This window comes from Ascaphus truei, chromosome 2 (assembly GCF_040206685.1).
Source record: "Ascaphus truei isolate aAscTru1 chromosome 2, aAscTru1.hap1, whole genome shotgun sequence".
Taxonomy (NCBI): Eukaryota; Metazoa; Chordata; class Amphibia; order Anura; family Ascaphidae; genus Ascaphus; species Ascaphus truei.
Genome location: NC_134484.1, coordinates 181,908,065 through 181,927,422, shown reverse-complemented (window position 1 = coordinate 181,927,422; position 19,358 = coordinate 181,908,065). Strand labels below are relative to the sequence as shown.

Genomic DNA, 19,358 nt, shown 5'->3' with positions numbered 1-19,358 from the left:
ACGCGCTGCGGGTAACCAGAGAGCCCACAGAGGACACAGACAAAGGGAGATGGGGGGGAGCAGGCAATCAGATATCCAGCTGTTGTGAGCAGCTGTCCACCCAGGCAACGTGCAGCAGGTGCAGAGGACAACCAATGGCCGCCTGAGACAGCCCACCCCCAGTGGGGGAGGAGCCCGCAGCCCGGCCGGCTGCTCTTGTAAAAAGCAACAGGGAGAGCAGGAGCAGCAGTCAGTATCCAGCATTAGGACAGGAAATACCTTGTGCTGGCGGCGGGCTGTGATTAGCCTCCCCACCCTTCCCCTTCACGTCTCTCAGCAGCGGCAGCAAAGAGTGCAGGTCATTCTGCTGCCTCCTCTCCCAACCTTCCCTACATCTACCTCAGAAACAACCCCACCCCCTCCTCCAAAAGAATAAATAACCAGGAAACAAAACAAGAGACTTTGCAACCAACTACTGGGAAGATCTTCTCTCACCTTTTACAAAGGAAGGGAATTGCCACTTTATCCGGGAGAGGTTTTTTTTTAATTTAATCCCTCACTCCTCCCCTATCTGTGGCTGTTTGTTTTTGTTTTTTTGCATTTTTGTTCTTGTTTTTGCGTTTGCAGCGTTTCCTAAGAGTGAGAGAGAAGGTGTGTGCAGGGGGAGCCAGCATTTGGGGAAGGGGAGATCCCCCCAGGAGGTAGAAGATGCACACCACCCAGAAGGACACCACCTACACCAAGATCTTCGTAGGGGGTCTACCCTATCACACCACAGACTCCAGCCTCAGGAAGTACTTTGAGGTGTTTGGGGACATAGAAGAGGCGGTGGTCATCACGGACAGGCAGACCGGCAAATCAAGGGGCTATGGCTTTGTAAGTTGAAGTGCTGCTGTTGTGTTGGATGTGCATGGGTTGGTAGCAGAGACATGTATCTGTTGATTTAAACTGGTGTCCCTGCCTCACACCTGGTGCAGGGTGCTGGCTGCTCTGTTGATGACAGGTCAGTTCGGAAGGGGGGAGCCTTAAAGTTTCAGGAGCAACATCTGATCAGTTGGGAACTTTTTCCATTCAACCCACATTTTAACATTGTTTCCTGATATCTAACAAAAAATGTATATTTGTTCCAGTTCTGTCTTAATCGTGTGTGTGTGTGTGTGTATGTATGTGTATGTGTGTATGTATATATATATATATATATATATATATATATATCTCAAGTATTGCCCCAAATATATCAAAATATAATATTCTTGACACTGCTAACTACAAACAAAGTTAACTAAGTTAAAATGGAGAGCAGAAAGAGACATCTATAATTGTTGTTTGAGGTGGTGTACTACATCTCATTTCTGTACTCCAACATAACTAGCCCTGTGTAATATGCAGCTCCTACAGTATGTAGTCAACACTATAACTTAACCAATTATTTCTTGGGGATCATAACTGAAGCCCATTTAAGGAGTTGGGTTACCATCAGCTGATCAGCAGATGCTGCGTTTATCGCCAACTTGGGGAACATCCTGTGTAAGTGGGATCAGCTCATGTCTGTGTTTAGTTAATATTACAGTAAACCCACACCTGTGTGCTGTATGTGTTGTTGTTTATTGTTGGTTGGTTATCATGGACACCAGCCCAGTCATGTTATAGGCACAGGTCTCTGATACTAGATCAGGCAGTGGAGGCGGCAGGTGGATCAGTACTGAGAACAGCCCCAGGTCAAACAGAAACAACTTGTGGCTATGGAAAGCAGCCCAGCCAGCCTACCACACCCCCTCATCTACCTTTCAGTAGTTGTAGCCAACAATAGCAGCGAAGCACCTGTCCTTATGAAACCCTCCCAGAATCCTACATATCCTCTCTATTGAAGCCACAGGTTGGTGTCTTGGGCTCTCCTGTAATCAGTTTGGGAGCAGAGGGGAATCTGAATAACCATGTCTGCACGCTGATCCTTTGTCTTCTTTTTATTTACTGGCAATCAGCAGCCCTAATACATTTATTTTTTCTGCAGCATGTACAGGAATCGCTTACATTTAAATAAAAGGTCCCAGTTACCGATTTTAAAATATTTTTTTATTTTTTTAAATTTATTAAAGAAGTTTGTTTACATTAGTATTGTGATTTGTACGTCATATCACGGAGTGGCAATTTGTATGCCATTACCCAGAATCCCTGGCTGCATTGTATGCTAAAAGACAACGTGGAAAGGCAGGTTTGCAGACCTGTCTTCTTACAAGTGTTTTTTTTTTATTTGCTGTACTTCATATCAGAATAACTCGTCACATTGACACTGGAGGTTTTTGTATCCCAAAGAAAATAAGCCTAATTTATTTTCACAAGTGAATTCAGAGGGCACAGTTTTAGATGGTAGATGTGAAACGGCCAGTGTGCTGTAAAGGTCATTTTCCCTGCATGACTGAGTTTGGCAAAGTGCAATCTTCTGGAAGTCCAGACAGGATGAGTTTGCAGTTCTCCCCCACAGCCAATGCAGGCCGCTTGCGTGTTTTTAAGAAGGTCAACACAAACAAGTCTTTGCTCATCTCAAAAATAAAAGTATGATTACTACTGACTTGTGCTGTATATGGGTAATAAAATAGGATTGTGAAAATGTTTACAAAAATTGCATATTGGCCATTGTGCTTTATTCAGGATCAGGACTTTACAAATGTGTATGTATAATTCACTTCAGCCTTTGGAAATTGCCTTGATTGTCATATGTTTTCATTACCTTGCTATGAGGTTGCTATTCATATACGAGTTATTTGCTAAACTGGCACCCGTTACAAATTAAATGGGGTGAAGCTATTTCTTTGTATGCTCTACTTTATGGGGGTGTTTTTGTGCTAAATGCTGCTGTATATAAATGCCTACCTTTCATTCTTCAGGTCACCATGGCTGACAGAGCTTCTGCGGAAAGGGCTTGCAAAGATCCAAATCCAATTATTGATGGCAGAAAAGCCAATGTGAACCTGGCATACCTGGGAGCAAAGCCGCGAATAATGCAGCCAGGTAGTGTGCAGTTTTCTAATCTCTCTGCTAGTCTTGTAAAAAATTTCAAACGAAAAGCTGCAATCCACAAATGAGCTTTTAGTGCATTTCCAAATGTGCGACCTTAAGGCTGGGTCCCTGCTGGCACTGAGCGCGCTTTGCATTCTTACCTTAGTCAATGTGGATCGTCACATCCACGCTCGTGCACAGACACTCACCCACGCTTGGCGTTTGGATAAACAAACAATTTTTACTTTCGAGCGCGCTCAATTGCTCCCCCACCGCGCGCGCTTCCGAAATAGTGAGAACACCCGGCGCTCCAGCTTGGAGAGCTGGTGACGTCACCGCTCTCATGCATGATCGCGGTCAGCACCAGCGGGGCCACAGCCTAATGCATTTGGGTTTCTAAAGTATATGTTCTAAATAAGTTTCAAGAACATTTTGGTTATTCGGCCCTTTATTGAGCTGTAAAAGTTAGCCGTTCCTTTTTAAAGCTGCAGAAGACTTCCCAAAGTCCAGATATTAAGTTGTGCTAATGCTACAGTTAAACCTGTTAATATCCTGATATAGAAGAGATTTTTTTTAAATTTTGTTTATTAGTACCAATATACTTATCCAATGCCCTTATTTTGTTACTAGGTTTTGCATTTGGCGTTCAGCAGATTCATCCAGCACTTATACAAAGGCCTTTTGGGTAAGTCTCACCAACCTCAATCAGGACAGACTGAATTCATCTTTACATTCCTAGGACATGGTCATTTTGGAGTGTGGATATTAAAGGTTAAAATACAGCATCACTTTTGATAATAGAACCCACGCATCTACAGTACGTTCAATCTGTGAATTATCTACAATATTGCGTTTAATTTCTAATTCATTTTTGATTTAACAGGTGATGTTCTTTGGCAAGTAGATGTGTTGAATCTGAAACGTCCCTTACTCTAGTTAAAAATGCCAATTTAGATGTTGTAAGCCTAATTATATGCATTGTGTTGTATTCTTGACAGCACCTACCATGTACATAGTACTTCACAGTATAAACATAAGAATAATAACCCAGATGACTTCATTGGACACATACTGTGAAGGTAACATAGAAGTCCCTTCCCTGAAGCACTTGCCATGTATGCTGTCCAGTCCTTTGCATTTGTTACACTTTACTCATACTAACTCCCCCCCCCCCCTTCTTTCTTTAATCCACTTTAAACATAAATGCTATTGGACTACCATTCCATGACAGGAAATGGTACAAATGCCCATAATACAATATATGGTTTCTAAGAAAAATCTTAGTGTGGAAGAAAAACTAAAGAATCGTTCAATGTTTTAGGCGCACATACAGAAGTTTCTGTGTTTTTCCTAAAAGCATCTTTGGAAGGACTGTTGGTGGACCATCAAGCACTCCAACCATTTCTAGCTTGACTCAATGTTATCTATCTCTTTCTAATCTGACAGGGGTCGTTTACAGTTAAGATAACTGATCAGAAGGATTTGATGATAAGAGATGGAATAGTTCTGTTTGGAATTAAAGTGTGTAACCAGTAGACTCAGAAACAAACAAGCTAAAATGGTGATTAAAGATGCATGTACAGTATGTTGTTGGATTTTATTTTTTACATGTATATATTTCTAGTCCCTAGATCTTTGTGTGCGTTTTATATTACAGTAATGAAGTGGTTTTTATAGCTAAACTGTGTGCTTTTTTGTTTGGTTGGTAAACGGCAATAGTGAACCTTGTGTTGGGGTGTGAGGGTTGGGTGGGGAGCCTTGACTTTTTGTTGTGTTTTTATTTGAGGAGTGTTGACTTTGCCATGGGGAGCAAAGGGCCTTTTTTTTTTGGTTATTGCTTTCAGGCCATAGCTTGTGACTTCTTTTAACCATATTTTGTTGTGATTGAAACATTTTGTGTGACATTGTTTTACATACCATTCAGCTTGCATGCCATATATAATTTTCCTTTTTTCGGTTTGGTTCTTTATATTAACCATGTGTTCATTTGGGCTTCCTAATTTCTTTTTTTTTTATTTTTTTTTCTCCCCCCAAGCAGTTGACTTCACTTCTCTGTCCTTCCCCAACCCATATATCAGAAAGAAATCATAACTGCTAACATCACATGCCCCACAAACTCTCTTCTGCTGATGGAACCAGCAACTCGCTGCAAAGCAATGTTCTGATAGCTGCAGAAGGAGTTAATATGAAGTCTGCTAATTGACTACATTATATTAATTTCATGAATAAACAAAACAAATCTAACACTTGTTTTATAGGGAAGCATTATTTATTTTCTTTCAGACACATCTTCTCACACCACTAAATCTTTAGTCTAAGAAAATGAATGGTCTTTAGCATTGTCTATATTGCCCATAAGTGATTACACTGATGAACCAAAAAGTTGTCCCTTTTTTATGACATATGCACAAGGTTTAGCCTTAAGTTGTTAAATGCTCAGTCTCATCGTTTTTCTGGGGACATGTCTATTTGGTAGCAAACACATTTGTTCTTGGATGTTTTCCACTCATGCCTCAAATATCCAGTCTCATTACTTTTCTGAGCAATTGGGGTTATTTGGCTTCTAAATATAAGCGACACTACTTAATGTGTTTGGTATCAGTCCAGTCTTGTGCTATGTGAGTTTATTGTAACTTTATTTTGGTGTCTAATAAATGTTATGTTGAACTTCACCGTTTCTTGGTTATGGGATGCAAAAATGTTTAATTTATTGCATAATTCTTCAGCAGTGTTTCTCAACCCTGTGTTGGGGACACTCCAGCCACACCATCTTTGAGGGATACCCAGATAATCACATATAAGGGCAAATGTGTTCTTGGTAAGTCAATGATTTGATCCTAAAAGCTGGTGTTGAGGAGAAAGTTGAGAATCATTTGTTTTTAAAGATTGGGCAAATAGATTTGATTATAGAATATGACCAGCTAGGTTTTAAGTTGATTCTTTAGAAAATAATTTGAAGTACTTTGACTAAATATACATTCTTAAAGGGCTTCTTTGTGAAAAGCAATTGTATTGTTACCAATCTAGTGGTTCTGCAGCTGTAATGACAAAATGGTTGGGTTTGTGATCAGGGTGACTTCTTAATCCAAGTAGTTTTCAGTATGAAAAGATAAAGGTTTTTATGTTTTATATATTTTGTTGAGCAAACAGCTTTTATTTAGAACACTGATGATATTTTATCTTGGTTACATACTTGGCCTTCATGACAGATCAATGTTCACTTTGGCCATATAAAGACATGTTACACTCCTAGCTCCTTCTCGTGTGTCAGGTCAAAAATAGCTCAATTGCAGCTTACCCTGTCAATCACCAAGAGTGGAACTGCAGTTGGGAGAAGCCTGTTAAGGGATCACAAAGTAAAAGGCTTGTAATTCCTGAAAGGATAGTTGTGTAATCTGCCACTTGATGCTGAGTGGTTTGTTTCTTGGCTACTGGAATTTAACATGGAACATGCAGGCATATCTTTCAATCTTAACTGTTTTTAGTTGGAATACTGTATGGCAGAACATCCCTTGTACTGTATGTCTGCCTGTGTCCTCTGGCATTACAGCAAGCTTCATTGAAATATCATGCGCACAGTGTAGTTATTTCCCCAAAGCCATGCTGAAGAATCTAAACTTGAATTCAGTGTTGCCAATACTCTGAAATACAGTGTCACATGTACATTTTGTAGCTAACAGCATTTAAATAATAGGGACCTAAATTGTTTATGAAAAAATGAACGACATGGCTTTGATTTTTATAATGTACTTGGTAAACGTGATCATTTTGGGATAATAACATGGCTGTCGGCAGCTGCCTTGTTTAACTTATTTTTTTTTTTTTTTTTTTTTAAGTGAGCAAATGGAGGTGTGAGCTATTGAGGAGTATGTAGTATGATAGTTGATATTGCAGGCTTTCAAATCGCAGAAGTAGTGCATCTATGCTTTATATTACACCAGATACTATGCACAGAACTACTGAGTATATGTACTGTATATTTTTTTTTTTCCTCTTCAACTCTAGGTCTCTTTAAATCCCTCTTACAAATGCTCCTTTACTTGTTTTGGCTGAGAAGTAAACCAGCTGATTTGAAACGGGAAGTTTAGCTGATGGGTATATAAAACCGTGTGACCTTTTTGTCCTTGTAACAGTGTGATGCACACGTACTTGATACCTAATGCCATGGAGTGGCATAGCATCTGAAAAGCTTCAACACAACAGCCTTGTAAAAGTTTTCTGCACTATTGTTTTGAATGTGTGACTCTGCCGTGCCTTCCACCACTTTAAGACTTAAATTATTTTGTCGCCTGCATTTTACATTTTTTATTTTAGGGTGACTAAGGTTGCAGAGATTAATGTGTGCTGAGTCTGCCGAGTCATTTTTATTAGGGTTGCCACGATATGTAGGTAAATATTTCCAGTCTTATCAAGCAAGTGGTTCACTAATTGTATTTGTTAGTGTTAATGATCAATAACTGGTAACGGGTTGACAAGTCAATTTGACATGACATCCTCTAAAACAACAAACTTTCCCTGAGGTAATTTATTACCTTGCAAACATTTCATTTAAATGTTCTTTGTAGTGTTCATTTTATTTTGGTGCTGTTATTTTATTAAGCTTTCCCTCCTCCCTCCTTGCCCACAAATCAAATAATCATAGTATGTTCTTAATGTTTAGACTCTTAGAAATCTTGCTATTGTGGCAACCCTATGCACATAATAACCACTAAATTGAGTTCTGGTTTATCTTTGAATGTATGCTAAACAAAAAAATATATATATATATATTTTTTTTTTAACTGTGTTCTTTCCTTCTACAGAATTCCTGCACATTATGTTTATCCACATGCTTTTGTGCAGCCAGGAGTTGTAATTCCACATGTCCAACAAGCTGCTGCTGCTGCATCCACCAGCCCATACATTGACTACACCAGTGCTGCCTATGCACAGTATGCTGCTGCCGCCGCCTCTGCTGCCGCCTATGATCAGTACCCATATGCAGCCTCCCCAGCTGCAACAGGATACCTCACCACTGCAGGTTATGGTTACGCAGTCCAGCAGCCACTCACTGCTGCAGTACCAGGGACAGCTGCTGCTGCAGCTGCAGCCTTTGGCCAGTACCAGCCACAGCAGCTGCAGGCTGACCGCATGCAATAGCAATTAGACTTCTGAAGAAGTTTATAGATGCATATATTTTTCTTTGCCCTTTTTTGTTTTCAGCCTTCCAGTTTCAGTAGATGAGACAATGTCAAATAAGGCTAAACAACTTTAAGGAAAGATTTAAGAAAGAAAAAAAGCTATGTTTTTGGAGAGCAAAAATAACATTATTCCAGTATCTCTATGCAATATGCATCCAAATCATGTTAGAGGGTGCGTTTCAGGCATTTATCAAGGAGAAACTGATACAGTTTACTATCTTGAAAATATGTCAATTGATAAACTATGTACAAACCTATTTTTTTACATCAGGGAAACTGCCTTTTACTAGTTGGGGGGGGAAAAAAAACTTTTTTTGTTTTTCTCTTCTCTTCTTTTACAAAACATTTAAACCAGGGAAAAATAAATCAGCAATATGTATCCTGTACAAAGTGAAGCCTTTAACGCCCATATTATCATGTCTTCTCACCGTGTGGCCTATTGAAATCTGTATTGAGATACTTGTTCCTAATCTCAGAATGGGCATCGAACAGTTGGAGGCACATGGACTGTGGGTCACGTGATGGACAGGCACCAAAGTTATTTTCTCATCTGTCCTGTAGATGAGTGCAACTAATGGAGCAAGTGATGTGGAATTAACGGGTGCAACAGCTGTACAGACAATCCATAACACAGACAGTTCTAGAAAGAACAGCATCACTTGTGCTTGTTTGATGAGCTTGTCACATTTCTAATCCCTCTCCCCATCCTGTTTCACTTTTGGGAAACTTTAACTGCTGGTGTCAGCTATTCTGATTCTGACATGGGATCAGCCCCGTGCTACAGCAGCCTTCTATTTTATTACACCTATTCATAGCTCGTGAATAACGGCAGGAAGAATCTCGCTGAGTTTAACCCTTCAAGAACTGTTTTAATGCTCGAAAGCCATGAACAGCAGGTCCCTTCTTTCTTGACTGTAGGGGGGAAAAGTTACTACTTTTTTGTGACAGAGCACAGATTCTTCCTTAATATTATTTTCTTTTTTTTTTTTTTTTTTTTCTTTTTTTTTAGTATCTTTCAAAGTATTTAAAAAAAAAAGTTAAGTATTTATTATGTATGCAGTAGAACTTTACGTTTTAGTTCTTCAAGGGTTAATTATAATTCATACTGTGCCTTAACTGCAATGTTATTGACTGAACAGAAAGAAAAAAATATTTATTTTGAAAGTTTTACTACACTGCGCTCTAAAGAAGGGAACTTTGGATGCGACACTGTAAAATGATGTATTCATCTCATGGTATAAATTATTTAAGTAAGTTTAGATGTAGTAAATTAAATATTAATCTATTCAACTAAAATGTTGACTTGGATTTATTTAAATTCTGTATGTGCACTGTATAACGATACCCCTAACTTTAATATTTAGGATTTTACATGAAGCTAGTAGATTCATGCCTTTTTTTTTTTCTCTCTCTAATGAAGACCTCTTTAAGCAGTATACTATACATTTCATTTGTATGTAGGGTAACTTATATTTTTCCTTTTATTAGAAAAGTGCTGCTTTATACAATGACTTGTAAAACTGCAATACATGTGATTTTTATTCTTGACCTTAAAGTTGAATATTTTACACTGTAATGGGTTTTTATACTTGAACAATTTCATACAAGGGAAGAAAAGACAGCATTTTTATGGACATTGTCTAAATGTCACTGGATTTATTTTTAAGTATTCAGAATACTAGCCAGTGTTATGTTATTGTAGACATGAATCTCCATGCATATTATTTATTCAATATATATATTGCTTTATAACATTTAAGATCTATTCTTTTCACTTGTATTAAATATAATAAAAATCTTATTCTTGCATTGTATTTTGTTGATGGATATACAAATCTATATGTATGCTGAAATATTAATACAGAAGTTGTTTTTGGAAAGAAATAGGAGCTACTCCACTTTCCTGTAGCATTTAGTTTATGAATAAAGATACTGGTATGTCTGTCCAAGTGTAAACTACAGTATGATATCCCAGTCTTCGTGCCTTGGGGCACTTTCCTGTAATATAATGCAACATATTAAACCCATCTGCCTGGGTGTGGATAAAGGCTGTCTTAAAAAAAAAATGTGCACTCCCTTACACCGCCCCACCCCAAAGTCTTCTCCTGAGACACTCCACTTTCCCCAGACACACTCAATTAGCCTTCTGAGCATGACTGAGGGGTTTAACCAAGCACCAGCCAATGACTGAGAGCGTTGCATGTCATAGATACGTTCTCTGGCTCGCAAGCAGTGATGCTACATTCTTGTCCTCTTGTGAGACAATAGGAGCAGAACTGTGGTCTTTCCATGCTAGACCTGGGGGTGGGGAAGAACTAGCCCCAGTGATTGCTACTTGAAGTAGCACAGGATCTCTGTTATCTTGACAGTTGCCCTCTTATCCTTCATGGGTCATGTGCATTTATTTTATACAAGCCAGAACAGTGACAGTAAGATGATTATTCCTGCCTCCCCCCCCCCCCCTCAATGCAGTTGCTTGAAATACATCTTGTGAAATACCTTCTCACATTTTATAAACTGTTCACTATTTCTAGAACAAATGCAGTAAATAGTGTGCTCTGTACCGTATATGATGATACGTGAGCTGTGCCGCTAAGTTCCATTATGCTGGCATCTGAAAAGGTTGCTTACACATAGCTGCTGATGTTGGTGCTAGGCCACTCCTATAAAATAGAACATAAATGAAGAATGGCTTTTTTTTTTTTTAAGTTAACTGTAAAAAATGGAGCAAGTTACATATCACATTTTTATTTTTTGCATTAGCCAACAAGGGATATTGATTTTAATTGGGCGCTGAATACGGTTTTATGTGGGTTTTTTTTTTTTATAACTTGAATTTTATTGATGAGTACATGCTTGTTATACATATATATATATATAAAAAAAAACATTTAAACAAATATTGTTCAAAATAGTATGTAGTGAACATTAATTAACACATAACTGACCCACATGGTTTTTCGAGCCCTATTTAACCATGTGGTAAAGGATAGTCATTCATATTGTGAGGAGTCGGGGGATAATAATAACAGAAATAAATTATAATTAAAAAAAAAAAAAAATTAAGAGGGGGAGGGAGGAGGGAAGAGGGAAGGGGTGTAGGATGGGAATGGGAGAACGGAGGAAATGGATGGAATATTCTCTGAAGGCTGTTGAGAGGTCTTTGCTGCCGCCGAATAGCCGCAGTAGCTAAGGAAAGGTATATATGAGCGAACTCATATTGTGTGAGGTATTTGTTGTGGAAATGGGCTTCACCTCTCTGTAGGAGAACGCATCTATTGCTATCATAGCCAAATTGTGTCACGCTCTACCCCGGGGATGTCTGTCTGTGCTAGCCAAGGGGTCCAGACTTTTAGGAAATTGTCGCCAGTGTCATTAACTAAGCTAGTTAATTTTTCCATCTGGCAAATAAACCAAATACGATTCCGAATCTTTGGGATAATTGGAACTTCGGGGCGTTTCCATAGTGCTGCGATCTCGCACCGCGTTGCTATTGCGAAATGTGCAATGAGTTTATTATGCGATTTTGATAGGCCTTTTACTGGTCTGTTTAAGAGAAACAGCCATGGGTCTGGGGGAATAGAGAGGTCAAAAATCCTCTGGATCCAATTCCTAATCTGTTCCCAAACTAGGGAGATCCGAGGGCAAGACCACAGCATATGTAACAGGTCAGCTGTTCCTCCACATTGTTTGGGACACAGTGGGGAGGACCCTGGAGCGAACTTAGATAATTTGAGTGGGGTGAGGTACCACCTCATTAGGACTTTATATGCGTTCTCCTTCAGTGTTGTGCATATGGAACTTTTGGCAGTGGCTAAAAATATGGAGTTCCAATCTTCTTCCTCTAAGGTCTCCCCTAGGTCTAATTCCCATTGGTTTTGGAATGAAGGGGTTTGCAATTTAGATGTAGCGGACTCGACTACCTCTCCATAAATCGTAGATATAAGTCCCTTAGTGTCGGTTTCTACCCGGCAGAGCTTTTCGAAATTTGTCAGGGGAGGGTATGGGGCGGATTTGTTGTAAAATGCTCTTATCTGGAGGTATTTATAGAATTCTGTGTGGGGGATGTCTTTTTCTAGTCTGATATGGTCGAATGTTTTGATTTTTAGGTTGTATCCTTCCAAATCTTTGAGTCTATTATATCCTTTTAGTTTCCAGATAGAACTGTTGTTACCAATTAGGCCCGGTGCAAAATTCGGGTTGTTCCAAATAGGGGACATCAAAGAGCATCTTGATGTGAGTGAGTTTTTAATTCTAGTTGCTTCCCAAACCGATAGAGAGTTGGTCATTGAGGTGAGCGGCAGGGTAGCGGGTTTCCTCGCTAATTTAGGTAACCAAATCAGACTACTGAGCTCTAATGGAGAGCACGCGGCACTTTCTAATTCTACCCATCTCTTCAATGTAGGGTCAGAATGCCATTGAATAATATGACTTAATTGAGCCGCTTTATAGTATGCTAACAGGCAGGGTACCGCCAAGCCGCCAGCTAAGGTAGGTCTTTTCATATTCAGTTTATTTACTCTCGGTTTCTTTCCGTTCCAGATAAAGTTAGATATTGCAGACTGAAGTGAGAGTATATCCTTCAGTTTGAGTGGCACTGGTAGTGTCTGGAAGAGGTATAGGATACGGGGAAGTAGATTCATTTTAACGCTATGTATCCTACCTATCCAAGAAATCTTCTTGGAAGACCATCTGATTAGGTCCTGTTTCAACGTCCAAATTAGGTTGGGATAATTTGCATTGTAGATGCTTTTTGCATCTTTGGTGATATGAATTCCTAGGTATTTTATAGACTTCTTCTGCCAATTGAATTTGAAATTTAGTTTCAATAGTTTTTCCGTATGTCTAGGGAGATTGATATTCAGAGCTTCAGATTTGGATTGGTTTATTTTAAACCCAGAGATTTTGGAGAATTTGTCTAGTAGATCAAATAGATTTGGTAATGAAGTGAGGGGTTTTGAAATGATTAGTAAGATATCATCTGCATACAGGGCCGCTTTATGGGATTGAGCGTATGCGTTTAACCCTGAGATATCAGTATTATCTCGGATGCGTGCTGCCAGAGGTTCGATACATAGGGCAAACAGGAGGGGAGATAGAGGGCACCCCTGTCTTGTGCCGCTTTGAATTTGAAATGGAAGTGAGGGGAAGCCCTGATGTATAACCCTAGCGGATGGGCTTGAGTACAGCGACATAATCGCTCCGCTCACCCCATCCCCGAAGCCAAATGCTGCTAGCGTCTCTTTTAAGTATGGCCAGTCGATCCTATCAAAAGCTTTTTCAGCATCCAGACTTAATAGCATAGTTTGAGTGTTATTTTTATTTGCCAATTCTAGCAGATCAATAAATCGTCGGGTGTTATCCGCTGCTTGTCTTCCTTTGATGAAGCCGACCTGATCTGGATGTATTAGTCTGGGTAGGATTAGACTTAATCTGTTGGCCAACAATTTAGCATATATTTTTATATCGGTATTGATTAAGGAAATTGGCCTATAGCTTTTACAATTCAGCGGATCCTTGCCAGGTTTGTGTATTAGAGATATAGACGCCCGCAGCATATCCTCGGGGATTGGGGCTCCCGCTAGTATAGCGTTGAACATGTGGAGCAGCTGTGGGGCTAGTGAATTTGAAAACTTCTTATAGTATAGCCCCGAGAAACCATCTGGTCCTGGTGCCTTTGATGGTTTAAGTTCTTTGATGGCCTGAGACAATCTTCCAATGTGAAGTCGGCGCCTAGGGCCTCTTTGTCCTGCTCTGTCAATCTCCCTATCTTTGAGCTGGTTAAGAAATCTCTTAGAGCTCTGCTCGTGTTGATATTATGTGCCACTTTCTTACCATCATATAGGGAACTATAAAATGAACCAAATTCTTCTACTATCTTTTTGGGGTTGGCTGTTTGTATGCCTGATTTTAAGCGTATAGCTTGGATGTTAAACTTAGATTGCCTATCTTTTAAAGCTCGAGCTAGCATCGTATCCGGCCTGTTAGCTTTTTCATAGAATTTCCTCTTGGACCAACTCAGGGAGTTATCTGCTCTGGAAGTCAATAGCATGTTTAGTTCAATTTTTGTATCTTTTAGATCATGAGTTGTTTGTGAGTCGGGATTAGATTTGTGGTTTAAGATAAGGGAATGTAATTTAGATTGGAGCAGTTTAATTTTGGAATCTCTTTCTCGTTTTCGTTTAGCTGCGATGTTGATCAATATGCCCCTTAAGGTTGCTTTATGAGCCTCCCAGAGTATCATATGGGATTCCACAGAGCCTGTGTTTATTGTGAAAAATTGAACTATTTCTTGATCTATTATATCACATATTTCAGGTATCTTTAGAATAGACTCATTAAGTTTCCAGTTTGCACCTGGCCGATTGGGTCGGATATTATTGCACCTTAGCTCTATTGGTGCGTGGTCAGACCATGAAATATCATGGATCTCTGTTTGCGTGACCATAGGAACCAGGTGGCACGAGATAAAGAGGTAGTCGATTCTACTGTATGAGGTATGTGGGTGGGAATAAAAGGTGTAATCTTTGGTAGATGGATGGAGCTCTCTCCATATATCCACTAACTGGGTGTCTTTCAGGCCTCTATGAAGGGCGGATTGCGCTTTTTTATTGTCAGAGACTCCTCCTCTTGATCTATCTATATCTGAATGCATTGTTATATTGCAATCTCCTCCTACAATGACGCAGCCTTTGGCTACTGAGTTTAGTATTTTGAAGAATTTATCAAAGAAAGTTGCGTCTTGTATACAGGGGGCGTATAGGGAGGCCAATGTAATAGGCTGTTCATGGATCATTCCTACTAATATAATATAGCGGCCTTCGGTATCTTTTTTAATTGTCTGTGAGACAAATGGGATTTTATTATTGAACAGAATGGCTACCCCTCTTTTTTTGATTGAAGCTGATGAAGTGAAATATTGGGAGAAGCCCTTGTCTAGGAATTTGGGTGGGTTGTTCTTATTGAAGTGTGTCTCCTGCAAGAACAACACATCTGCCTGTTTTCTCTTGTAGTCCGTAAAAGCTCATTTTCTTTTGATTGGACTATTAAAGCCTTTTACATTGTGAGATATTAAGGTTAACGCCATGTGTCATAGTGGTAGAAGTAACCAGTGTAAAGACCCTTATACTCACCTTTAGCTATTGCTCCGTTGAATCTATCTGATGTTCCTCTCATAAGTGCGTCGATTAGTCTCATCCATAGGGCTCCGTTTGTCCATGGGAAGGTAGGGAAGGGGACATAGGAAGGATAGGTAGACAAAACAAGGGAGGCTACAAGAGGGGTATAACGTGGGTTAAAAAGCAACATATAAAAAGGGAAAAGTATAAAAAGGAGTGAACAAAAAACAGGAACGTGTCTCGGGAGCCCCCGAGGGATGTTCCTGTGCCCAGTAGGTAGGTCTGCTGGCTCCATCTCATGGATGAGCCGGACTCCTGTATTGGAGGCAATCCTACCTGGGACTTGTGGTTGGTCTCTCCTGTTGAGGGACCAAAAAGAAAAACACATGCGCGTCGCCGGGGATAACCCCACCGGCACAATTTCCATAAATTCAATAACTTATTAACTGCGGCAGCTTAATTTGGGTTTCTTGAGTGCCTCATAACATTTAGAACCTTAATATGAACAGGGATATCAATTATATTCCTCCTGGGTAACCGTAAAACCCAATGTTAATCATAATCAAAACTTTCTCAACGTATAGCAACTATGAAGCAACATTTGGTAGACTATCGTAAATAATGCTCCGATCTTATTGCGTATATTATTGCGGGGAATGCCTGTACATGACATATGACAAATGATACAAATAAGGCATATAAAACAGATATATGGACATATAAGGTAGATAGGGCGACTATATCTTCCTAGAATAAATAAACATATCTTTTACCAATGCATAGGATAATGAACAATGTAAAATGTATTAACTGTATTAACTGCTATTTTGTTGAGGATAATAATCCAAAAGTTATGAGAGATATAAACATATACACTTCATATACCTCTTATGTAAAGTATAGATCCTAATACAGTATTTATATATACATTACACTGCTCAATCACTTACATTATCGATATCAATTATGTGTGGATCTTTTAGGAGTCTGTCGTCTCGTATGGAATCTCTGAGTCAACTATATTGAATGCTATTTTTATATGACATTAGGTGTCAACTATGATTATCTGGGGTATATTGGTAGAGATAATAATGCGACTAACAGTGTAGAAAGTGAATAATAGAGGATAATAGTATATAGAATAAACAGTGTCTTGTATATAGCTAAAGATATACATATAGAATATAGCATAAATTGTACGTATAAAGTCTACCTACCCATATATACATATATATATATTCCTACGAATGTATACCTGAACATCCCATATGTACAGATTACTCGTATAGTACACCTCTAGTATCTGCATACTATAGCACATCTCAATATATTATATCTTCGTATAGTATATTACAGAATATATATATACTTGTCTATATTTCTTAGTTATACAGCTCCCTATTATATATATATCGTGCATATAATATAGCGTATAAATAGAGAACAAAGGGTATATGTACTACCTATATATATACATATATATACATATATATATATATATATATATACATATACATATATACACCGCATACGTAAAACATACATGTATATACAGCCTGTATATGGCACATAGCATAAAGTGTAGTATAGTATGATATAGTATATTTCAGTGAATGTATATACGTCTACAACTCCTAGCTCTACAGCTTCCTAGTGTATATATTTAGAGTACATATATATACTATATAAATGCAAACAGTGTATATATATTGTGCATATCATACAGCATCTAATGTATTACTTATATGTACATACAGCATATGTATAACCTAGACATATATATAACATGTTTATGGCATATAACCTACAACTAATATATATTATAGAGTATATAGCACATGCATATATTCATTTATATTCATTCATAATCTTAAGGGTTTTTTTTTTTTTTTATAACTTTTGTGAATAATGTAACTTTATTGTAACTTTATTTTGAAAACTTAGTGTAACCGTAACTGTAACAACGGGACCTGTAGGTACTTGAAAGTGGGGCAGGCTATAAGTTCAATCGCCTATCGCCTCTCCACTTAGGTCTCACAGATGGGTTGCTGTCTTTAAGATACAGGCTTCTGTATCGGGGCACAGCCATCTTTGGTGTACGAGATCTCCAGGAAATGTCCAAAATCTCGCGAGAGGGAGGAGCTTGGCGATGACGTCAGACCGCTAGCGCGGGAAAGCCATTCTGCCTCCCGCTCTCCAAGGAGAAGGACCAAGGAAAGATGGCTGCCGCTTCAAAGTTGTGGATGGAGCTGCTCCGAGCACATCATCTTCTACAACGGCCCTGGTGAGTCGTCCTCCTGCTTGGTGGTGTGTAATTAGAGGATATAGTTGGGTGTAAGGCTTCAAAAAAGGGCACTGCTGCATGAGAAGGATTTATTTGGATTTATTTGGTGCTACGGGTATCGGTGGCATCGTTGATCCTAGAGCCATTCTTGGGACGGGCAGCCTTGCTCCCGGTGGTGGTAGGTGCCCTCGAGCTGGGTGAAGGGGGGCGAGACGGGCCTCGAGGTGATCCTGTGGCCCCAAGTTTGGCCAAAAAGCCCTCCCCGTCCTCCGGTCTCCGTAGAGTGTGTGCAACACCATTTTTGACAGAGAGCAAAGCACACGGGAACAACCAACGGTATTTAATGTTGCTATCCCTGAGTGTCTTTGTGATATGGGCTAGAGCTTTTCTTTTGGTGAGGGTAGCTGGTGCAAGGTCCTGGTAAACCTGGAGCTTGACTCCTTCAAACTCCAGAGACCTTGCTTCCCTGGCAATCCTACACACCTCCTCCTTGGTGCGGTAGTGATGGAAGCGGGCCACAATATCTCTAGGGGGGTCTCCTGCTTGCGGTTTACCACGCAGAGCTCTGTGGCATCGGTCCAAACAGATTTCTGACTCCGGTTTATCTGGGAATAGGTGTTCCAGCCAGTTGTTGGTAAAATCTGCCGGATCTGTTATATTTTCGGGTACTCCTCTCAGGCGTATATTACACCGTCTGTCGCGATTTTCTGCATCTTCTGCCTTATCTTCTAGAAATTTAATTCTTTCATGCAGTGTGCTGACTTGCTCTTGAGTTTGTGTTAGGGCAATGGTTGTTTCCTCTGTTGTTGTCTCTAAGGTGGCCGTCCGCTCACCTAATGTATATAAATGTATACCTTGTTCATTTATGTAACTGTATTTGTAACCATGTATTATTTGTTTTACTCTGTGCCCAGGACATACTTGAAAACGAGAGGTAACTCTCAATGTATTACTTCCTGGTAAAATATTTTATAAATAAATAAATAAATAAATAATGCATCTACATCTTGTCTGATGGCCCAAAGCTCTGTTTTGAAAAATGTCTGCATTTTGGCACAGAATTCTTTAAGATCTTTTCTCCGGACCATCTCTTCATCTCTATCCTCTTCTGTAGAGGATAGATAATCGGGGTCCATGTTGGTTGTTTGCGCGGGAGTCCCCGGTTTATCTGCTGGAGTGCCCCCTTTCTTCCTGAGATAAGTGGAGATTTGCTGGTTTTTAGTCCGCGCTGTTTTATTAGAAGCCATCTGTGGAGGTTTATTTATCTTTCGTTCTGTTTTGTGACTGTGAGTATCTTGTTTTGCCGCTTTTATTTCAAAATCATGTGCCGGTGGGGACGGAGCTCTGTGGTTAGGACTCCATTCTCTCCACCGCCGCGCATGCGCTCCCTTTATGTGGGTTTTTGGACTACATGTGCATAAAATATCATAAAATTTAGATGATCCTTCGTGCAGAGCAGTCCAATTTATTTGCAAATATCAACCTTTTTAAGACCAGCGGAACAATTTAGAATTGTATTCTGACTTTGTGGAACGCCTTCAAAATGTATTGCGATTTATGCAGAAGATGCTGCAAAAAGTAATCCTTCTTCCTTCACTTTTTTTTTTATTTTTATTTTTTTTAAATATGAACGTGTGTGTCATTTAATTATCATGTTGAATGATTAAAATGTCACAACTATTTGGTTTTGAATAGTAAATTTATCAACTAATACAGAAACCTTGATACCCACCAGCAGACCTCTGGGTTCCACACACTAATAAGAGATCTTCTAGAATGGATAAACCATGCACCTGAGTG

The 19,358-nt window shown here is 39.3% G+C and overlaps 1 protein-coding gene across 3 annotated transcripts; it reads left to right on the top strand.

The window, feature by feature from the left end:
• The first annotated feature begins 212 nt into the window (after nt 1-212).
• RBM24 (RNA binding motif protein 24) lies at nt 213-9,963 on the top strand. Of its 3 annotated transcripts, none has more exons than XM_075585645.1 (4): nt 213-855; nt 2,865-2,988; nt 3,607-3,661; nt 7,779-9,963. In XM_075585645.1, exons 1-4 carry the CDS (start codon nt 688-690, stop codon nt 8,113-8,115), a joined length of 684 nt encoding a protein of 227 aa, XP_075441760.1. In that variant the 5' UTR covers nt 213-687; the 3' UTR covers nt 8,116-9,963. The 3 variants fall into 3 exon arrangements, with proteins under 3 accessions (XP_075441760.1, XP_075441761.1, XP_075441759.1); XM_075585646.1 differs by lacking the exon at nt 213-855 and adding an exon at nt 1,645-1,855; XM_075585644.1 differs by lacking the exon at nt 213-855 and adding an exon at nt 2,368-2,532.
• The last annotated feature ends 9,395 nt before the right edge of the window (nt 9,964-19,358 follow it).

Excerpts from the sequence above, each read along its gene's own strand:
- RBM24 (XM_075585645.1), top strand. The coding sequence starts at position 688 with ATGCACACCACCCAGAAGGACACCACCTACACCAAGATCTTCGTAGGG. Across the intron at positions 2,989-3,606 it reads GCCGCGAATAATGCAGCCAG|GTTTTGCATTTGGCGTTCAG; the intron begins GTAGTGTGCAGT and ends TTTTGTTACTAG. Across the intron at positions 3,662-7,778 it reads CTTATACAAAGGCCTTTTGG|AATTCCTGCACATTATGTTT; the intron begins GTAAGTCTCACC and ends TTCCTTCTACAG.